The following is an 8,684-nucleotide window of genomic DNA, read 5'->3' as shown; positions in this document are numbered from 1 at the left end:
AAATAGATTTTAAAAATAACAAGTTATTTATTAATTGTCATTAATTTAACTAAAAAGCTCTTTTTCATAAATTTGAATAATTGCTTCGTGTTTTCTATTTATGTTTAAATTAATCCAAGTATATGTTTAAAAACGGTATACTTTCAAAATCAAAAATTTATTATTTTTATTTTTGTTATTAAGTACAAAAATAATTTCAAACAAATTTCAAAAATCAACAATGATGGTTTGATGCAAAATTTTGATAGATTTAATTTTTTTACGTTTAAATTTGATCACAATCTTATAAAAATAAATTTATTGACGGACGTTTTTTGTGTGGACCAGTTAATTATTAGCCTACACAATGTTTAGCTTAGTCAAATCCAAAGTTTTGGTAAAAAATGTGAGAGAAATAAAGGTTTCATTACAACTCTTTGCATGTTACTTTGTAAATTGAAAAAATTATTAATTCACAGAAAATTTTTTATAAACAACAGTATCATAGAAAGAGTTCACCTGACACATTCTTAAACGATTCCATACAGAAAAGTGAAGCGTATTCGTTGAGCAGTAATCAAACTATGAATTTTTGCATGAATATTTTTTAACTAAGTAACAACTGTTGTCAATTTGGAACGCATCAGGGCGAAAGATCATCAAACAGTCATGCTTAGTTAATTTCTTCATAGATAATGAGATTTTTTTATTTGAAAAATACCCAAATTCTTAACATATTTATACAAATTGTTTAAATAATTCATAATTATTAAGAAATTGCAAACTATAAGAGCAAAGAGTCAGAAAAAAGATATTCTTAGTTGATTCCGTAAAAAATTGAGCCTATTCCTTATAAAATATTCAGACTGTGAATTTACTTATCATAATTTTTAAAATAATTTCCAAAAAGCATATATTCTTAATTAATTGTAATAAAACCGCGCCGCGACTATGTCTGAGATCTGCGGGGGGGGGGCGGGAGGTTCTCATTCTCATCCGCTGGACATTATTCATAAATATTTTTAGCACGCGAATTAATATTGTGGGCTAAAATTGATTTCTCCGCAGAAATGTTGCTCGCATCACGGTGAGTCGGTAGTGTGCATTAATAATTACTTTAATTAATTTTCATGGACACTTGATATTATTTTTTAAATTCTTTTTTCAGGAATGAACTGGTACGTCCTGGTGAATTAAGATCAATTAATGTGCCCATAATCAGCGAACTGGAGTGTCAAACGTTCTACGAACACATTGGATATACAGAAATTTGTACTTTTGATAGATTTGAACGAAAAGGCGGCAGTTTTGGCGATTCTGGCGGACCTTTAGCTGTCAATGGTCGTCTAGCTGGTACTATGTCGTACAGTGCATCGAAAATAACTCCATTATTTCCTGATGTTTTTACAAATTTGTCACATCCTTTATACAGAGACTGGATCCTTTCATACCAGAATTTGATTCTATAAACTATAAAATTTATAGGGCCTTTCATTTGGCCCTTTATCACGCCAACTCAGTCGATAGGACGATAAGTTTCTTGGACACGAATGGATAGAATGGATAGAACAAAAGATAAGTACTTAATGCCCGCCCATAAGTATGACTTAACACGAAATAGAACTTTGTTTGGTAAATTTTAAACTTTAGTTTTTCAAGCATTCAGTTAATGTCTGTTTATTGCACAAAACCCTAGAACGGAAGGGTCACGCAATTGCGTAAGCGTTCCTTGCACGCTGTCCGCTAGGGCATAGTTTCATCCTTTTAAACATTTATTAACAATTTCACACATAACTCAACACTCTTTTTATCCTTCTTTACATTTATATATTTTGTTTGTATTTATTCATGGGTCGAAAAATTAAGAACACATCTTTTAATTTTTAAACGTATAAATAGATACGGAAAAAATATTGCTGTTTCACACAGCTACAGCACTAATTAACGATTTCTACAACTTTTTGCTGTTTCAGCGCAACACTTTTGACCTCTACTTCGGCCGCTTTGACAAACAAACGTTTCTCACAGAATTCAAATTTATTTTTAATATCCACAAAATTTCCACCTTTTTGGATTAGGAGCGCGTAGAGCGTTTTAATTTTTGGCACATGATAGTAATAAGGTTATAAAACGGTACTTGCTTGATACCTTATAACGCAGATAACAGGGAAATAAATGGTATCCTCAAAAATATGCAAATATGCAATGAAACTCTGAGATAGGGCCTCCTGATATAGTTCTTTCTAGAATTGACACCATGCCGCAAATAGGACTCAGGCATGACCAAACAGGAGCATTGCTGTAAGACGCTGTACCCTGAACGCCGGTTAGTGTAAATGCTTCACGCTGTAACAGTTCACTCGAAGCGACCCAGTGGGCACAAAATTCGGCGACGTCTTTACGACATCGTTACGACATCTTTAACGACAATTTTACGACATCCTATGTCCATGTCGTTGAGGTGTCTTTACGATATCGTAAATAAGTCGTATAATCTGACGATGTCTTCACGATATCGCAAAAACACCGAACGACATGGACTAATAAGCACAATGGGGAGCTCAAGTCGAGCAACAGTGGGCCTCAGTGCCTATACTGAAGCCGATGGGATTTATCGGATTACTTTGTGCCATGATAAAACGAGGTTGTCATTGACAACAGCGGTATCTTACACGTAAGTATATATCGCAAATTAGTATCGCAAAGATATTCGAGAAAATATGCATCAAAAATAGCAGTGAATATCAATTTATTTTTATCAAAAATTTTATACTACGGCTTAAAATTATTTATTTGCTATAAGATTACTTGTTAATATTTAATGAAAATTCAAATTTCTTCTGTATGTCGAATCATAAAACCTATGATTCGACAAAGAAAACAAAGAAATATTGAATAGAAAGAGAGGTCCGACCAAGTTCAGACTTCAGTGTCCCATTGTAGTTTTTTTAAATTTCTAACTATCAAGTCTTGACGTGGTAATAGTGAAAACTATGTTTTTCGTGGGTCTAATATGCATAAATTTAAGTGATTTTCTGCTAAATAACTTGTTTGCATGTCTGGTTACGGAACTGCACAACAGGTAAAAGTGTGTACTTCCCCACTGTAATCGTTAACGTGTAGTGTTACGGTGAAAATATTCATGCGTTTTTGGATAATGCTGTCTCCGAAGGCTTTATTCGAATGAGAGACGAAAAATCTAGACTAACTATTTAAAAGAAAGCTACTCTTTCAAACGAGATGCTCAACGGCCCACAAACGTTTAAAGTGCATAGGCAGACCAATAATTTATTTTAACATTTAGCAATCAACCTTCTTCCCTATTTCCGTTAAGTATTTAATTTACCCGTGTCTGCGTATTAGAAAAACAGAGAGCGCTCGTGTCGCTCAAAAAACATGTCCGCCGGAGTATACACATCAGTATTGCTTTGAATGGGAGTCGGAAAGAAAACAAGGTATTATTATTAATTAAGGGTGTGAAAAAGGTTGTCACTGCGGTTAGATACTCTGCGCGAGTTCACGAAAGCTACGCCGTCATCCAGGAACATTATAGAAGTTCAGCGAATGATTAATTCTGACATGATAATCATGTGCGGCGTGAGAGCAAAAACGGGTGAAAGCATTGAGTTGTATGCTTTATGCCTTCAAACTAGTGCCCTAACAAAAGATCCACATACGATAACTGGCAGATTAAAAATTAAGAATAACTGTAATAAGGACTCAGATGTAGAATATTCTGTGTTCATTGACAAAATGACATGTTCGTGCCAGGCCGGTACCAGTCAATCGTGTAAACGTACAGTAGCTGTCCTGCTGTACTGTTACAGGTGAGTAATTTTTGTGACTAAAATGTAATATTAATACATTCACTTCAGTGGCAATTAAATTTATTTGTGTAGTACTGTAGGATCATGGCTTTTCTGAATTCCATCATTTCATTTGCAATTTTTTATTGAAATACCTTTAATTGGTCATTAAAAATAAGAACAGTCGGGGAAAGCGAGAAAACTATTTTGTAAGTAAATTTTTTCGTTTTTAAGGCCTGTTTTAAACTTGGAAATGCGTTCGGGTATGATTGAAGTAAAGGTTCAATTTCCCTTAGTTCGTTATACTTAACCTCAAAACGAGCTGGGAAAAGGAAGGTCTTTCTGCTATTTACACTGGAATTTAGAAGTAAATATACGAAATTCTAAATGTTATTACTCAAGCAAAGTAGGGGAGATTTAGTTGTTACATCCAACCACCTTTCCTAAGGTTTTTTGAAAATTTAACATCTAAAAAATGACACTCTATTATCAATAAAACGTATATAAAAACCACAATGTTTTCGCTTCCCCCGACTGATTCTTGTTTTTATTGAATTAAAGTTATTAAAATAAAAATTTCAAATAAAATTATCAAATTTAGAAAAGCCGTGATTCTAAAATATTACCTCTATTTGTTTCTATTTTTTTGTAGGAGAGATTTAAGTACCTTGGAGTTGGTTTCCTCGACCGACAAGAATTGCCAAGTGTATACTCCCGACCGCCATATTTTTTGATTCACGCAGTGACCACCAGTGGCGCATGCAATTTTAAACTCCCAATAGGATTTGCTACCCACCACCGCCATCCCGAAAACTTGCACAGTTTCAGAGTTTACTTTTTTTCATATTAAACAAGAATGTTTAATCAAATTTGTTTGCTCCTGATAACGTAAATTATGGTGTTTGCTCTTTTTTAGTAATATAAGTTTCGCGGTACATATTGTAAGTGGTTCGAACATCCTTGCTGACAGTTTTAGTTCATCGACTTTAAATATCGAAGTGCCCGCATGATGACGCTTACATTAAGAACGCACTGTGACGGAAACTTTCCACTCGCAAAATAGATGACGTTAAGTACACATAATACGCGTGTGTTGCATAAATAAATATAAAGAATGTTGAATTACATGAGAAATTGCGAATAAATGTGACAAAGTATGAAAATATGCCCTATTGGGCCCAACGAACGGAAAGGTCACTATGCGGTCATTATGTATTCAAGTTACAGGCATACAATTTCATAACCGCTCAATTCACGAGGTCTACTAGGGTCGTTTGAAATTTAAAAATGTACAGATACAATAGATTCCTTTAAAAAAAGAGGCAATCCCTTTACTTTAAAAGAGCCTCGATAATTCTCTGAGGAACCTAATCACCTTTAAGCTAATAAAAAGCATTCAAACGGGTTTAAACTAGTTACCATTAAACTCAATTATGTGTAAACATCTAGCGTTATCCAAATAATCTAAAACACCTATCTCATCAGCTAAGTTACGAAAGATGATTTATTCTCATGAGTTTATGAAATAAAATTTTCGCATAAATTCTTTGTGATAATGCAAGGTAATAAATGATACTGTGTTATAAAACAGAAAACCTGTAATATATTCTCACCTTGCTCTAAATCCGACATGTCGAAGAAAGAAAATTTCCACTGCCTATTTTATTAATTATTAGAAAGAAATTATTGACTTACGGATTTTTGGTGAAAGATGGAAAGGAAAATTTACCTTTATACGTTATTTTTCTGTGGCATTTTGTTTCAAGGGATTCGAACTTTAGAAAAGAATAGTAAGTGCGATAATATATTTAAAAAATCATAATAGAATATAATTTGAACCATTCTGTTTAAATCATCAGATCTGCATTCTCGTAAGAAGCGTTTGATTAATAAAACGCCAAATGGAAATAGATCAGTTACTATTCAACAAGTTCCATACATCGTAAAAATTCTAAGAGATGGAAAACATTCCTGTGGAGGCAGCATTTTATCACCTAATAATATATTAACTGCTGCTCACTGTGTTCATGATCGTGCTAAGGTGTACAGCGTTGTATCTGGTTCTCACTTTAGAAATCGTGGAGTGCACCATGAAATTAAAATTACAATAGTACATCCATATTATCAATTTCATTTGAATGGGAATGACCTTGCTATACTCGTTATTTCTCCTCCGATTGATGTAGTTACTTCACCTAACCGAAAAATCAATCTATATAATGGACCTTTACCACCAAATGCTTTAAGTGGAATTTTTAGTGGTTGGGGATGTAACCGGATATTTCTGTAAGATATTTCTAATTTATTAAGCGATAACAAAATTGTGACAATATTCCACTAATTTTACTTTCCATAATTTTTTGCTATCCTACAATATTCATCCCTTATTTGAATTTCGCGCCTATGATTGTGCAGTGGTACCTACATACATCTGACTTACTCGGAAATCGAACAGAGCTCTCTTTCGATCTTCATATGCTAGCCCAGTGGGCACAAAGTTTGGCGACGTCTTTACGACATTGTTACGACATCTTTACGATAACTTTACGACATCCTATGTCTATTTCGTTATGCTGTCTTTACGATATCATAAAAAAGTCGCATGATCTGACGATGTCTTTACAACATCGTAAAGACAGCAAAACGACATGAACATAGGATGTCGTAAAGTTGTCGTAAAGGTGTCGTAAAGACGTCGACAAATTTTGTGCCCACTGGGAGGTCCCACTAGCGTGCTAGATACGAAGTACTAGTAGACGTCCGCTGAGGGCGCCACAATTTCGTTAAATGTAGGGATTTAATACAGTAACGCATGAAATGAGGGAGTCGCCATCGCGGAATGACGCGGCATCAAGTCAGTTCGCTTTCACACGACGGAAACTGAATCTCTGTGCTATAGTTGAAATTCTGTCACAGCAGGCAGCAAGGCATCGTCAAAAAAGAAGTAGTACAGTACCGAAAAACACGCACAAATCTGCAGTTCTTCCAATATCTACCTGCCAGACTTGCTTGAAATCTCATTTTAGTAGTAGAAGAGAAATCACAATCAAGGCGCCTGTGACAGGGCTCCCTTGTGGTCAGCCACACTGACGAGTCCACACAAGTGAACCCAGGACGAAACTGCTAGCCAGAATGGCTGGCTACATCTACTAACTTTTGGAGCCAGCTTTTTGATGATGGATTCCGACATGGGAAGCTACCTTATTAACCTGACGTAGATCCTTTCTACATGAAAACAGACAAGTCTGCTGTCAATGGTCAGATTCCAGAGTCACCAAGCGTTTCTGTGCGCCTCATCATTAAGGAGATACTTGTCTGTGTTAAGCATCGACATATAGTACTGGACCGCTAACTACGCCCGTCAGAAGTAGAATAGGGAATAGAAAGAAAGGTAATCCAGAAATTTGACCTGTCCTTTTCTGAGGATGGTGATTGATAGACTGATACTTTTCTAATAAAAGCAGATGGAAGATGACATAAACCAATCACCATCTTTAGAAAACGACATGCCGAATTCTCTCTTTTTCTTCCCCGTTCCACTTTTCATGGCTATAGGTAGCTGCCCGATACTAAGTATATGTCCACGGTTTTTAGTTAAAATGTGGCGCCTGCAGTGGACGTATACTGGTACTCCGTAGCCAAAGCCTCCAATAATTTGTAACTTTTAAACATTCCGATGTTGATAACAACCTAGGATCCGAAGTCGTAAACTATGTCGGAAATTGGGATAGTGAATGAGGTAGTATATATATTACGACGTCAGAATTTTTGATAGGACAGTGAAGTTACATTTAAAAAACATACCCTCAACAAAATAAAGTTTCTTCTATTTTCCATTTTAGGGGCATTGAATTATATCCTAACCAACTGCGATCAACGACTCTGCCAATAATCAACAAAAGCAAATGTCAAAGTTACTTCCCAAAACCTTTAGATATTGTTTATAGTACAGATATCTGTACATTTGACAAAGCTGGAAAAAAAGGCCTATGTCATGGTGATTCTGGAGGTCCTTTAGTTTTCAACAATCAACTAATTGGAGTCTCCTCTTGGGGTAGTAAAACATTAGATCACAAGTATCCTGATGTTTTTATAAATGTGGCTCATCCTGTGTATAGAAAATGGATCATAGCAAACATTCAACATGTATTCTAAAAAATCTAACTAAAATCAAAATCTTCTAAATAAAGGAAATAGACTAATTTGGAAGTAAGTTGAGTGCCTGAGAAAGCGAGCAAAAATCCCTAGCTGACGTTGGCGTAATTGTGTAACCGTTTCGTTCACGTAATCCGATAGGGATGTGCGAAATAAAAAGCAACGTTACTAACTGCTAATGAATCTGCATCCGAAAGATTTTCAAAATCACAAAGTATCATAATTTATTAAAATAATAATGACAAAGTAATTTTTCCAAAATTTTGACTTTTATTTGACCAATATTATTAAATATATTCTACAAAATAAATAATTTACCACCTTAATCACTTCCCGCCATTATCACTACATATCCTCTACCTAATTCTTTATACTCACAGCGCTCAACCTGCCACTAATTAACTATATTCTCGTATGCATATTTCTCTCCAACTAATATAGGGAACGGGCACATACTAGGTGATGTGTTTTTCTTTTATTTAGATCGTTTTCTTCCTTTTGGCTTTAAACGAATTTTATTCTTACCTGTATTTAAATTTAAAAAAACGCGTCACCTAGTATGTGCACGTTCCCGTACCCCTCCTCAAAACAATATACCCTCTTTTGAACCCAGTACACTCTCTCCAATCACAGCTACTCGCCAGACCGACACATCGTGATCCTTTGCACCCCAATAAAGAAGAAAGTATTGGTACGAATTCAATTGAAAAGACTGAGACACGCCGAAAATTACACTTTGTGACA

At 35.0% G+C, this 8,684-nt stretch overlaps 1 protein-coding gene across 1 annotated transcript; it reads left to right on the top strand.

Annotated features, from left to right (window-relative positions):
• The first annotated feature begins 1,049 nt into the window (after positions 1–1,049).
• On the top strand, positions 1,050–7,940 carry LOC117178347 (trypsin delta-like). The gene is made up of 4 exons (XM_033369774.1): positions 1,050–1,066; positions 1,148–1,332; positions 5,645–6,071; positions 7,628–7,940. The coding sequence occupies exons 1-4, from the start codon at positions 1,050–1,052 to the stop codon at positions 7,938–7,940; spliced, it is 942 nt and encodes a 313-aa protein (XP_033225665.1).
• Positions 7,941–8,684: the final 744 nt, after the last annotated feature.

This window comes from Belonocnema kinseyi, chromosome 1, assembly GCF_010883055.1.
Source record: "Belonocnema kinseyi isolate 2016_QV_RU_SX_M_011 chromosome 1, B_treatae_v1, whole genome shotgun sequence".
In the NCBI taxonomy this organism is placed as follows: domain Eukaryota; kingdom Metazoa; phylum Arthropoda; class Insecta; order Hymenoptera; family Cynipidae; genus Belonocnema; species Belonocnema kinseyi.
Note: the sequence above shows the minus strand (reverse complement) of the source record. Positions and strands in the feature narration are given on the sequence as shown.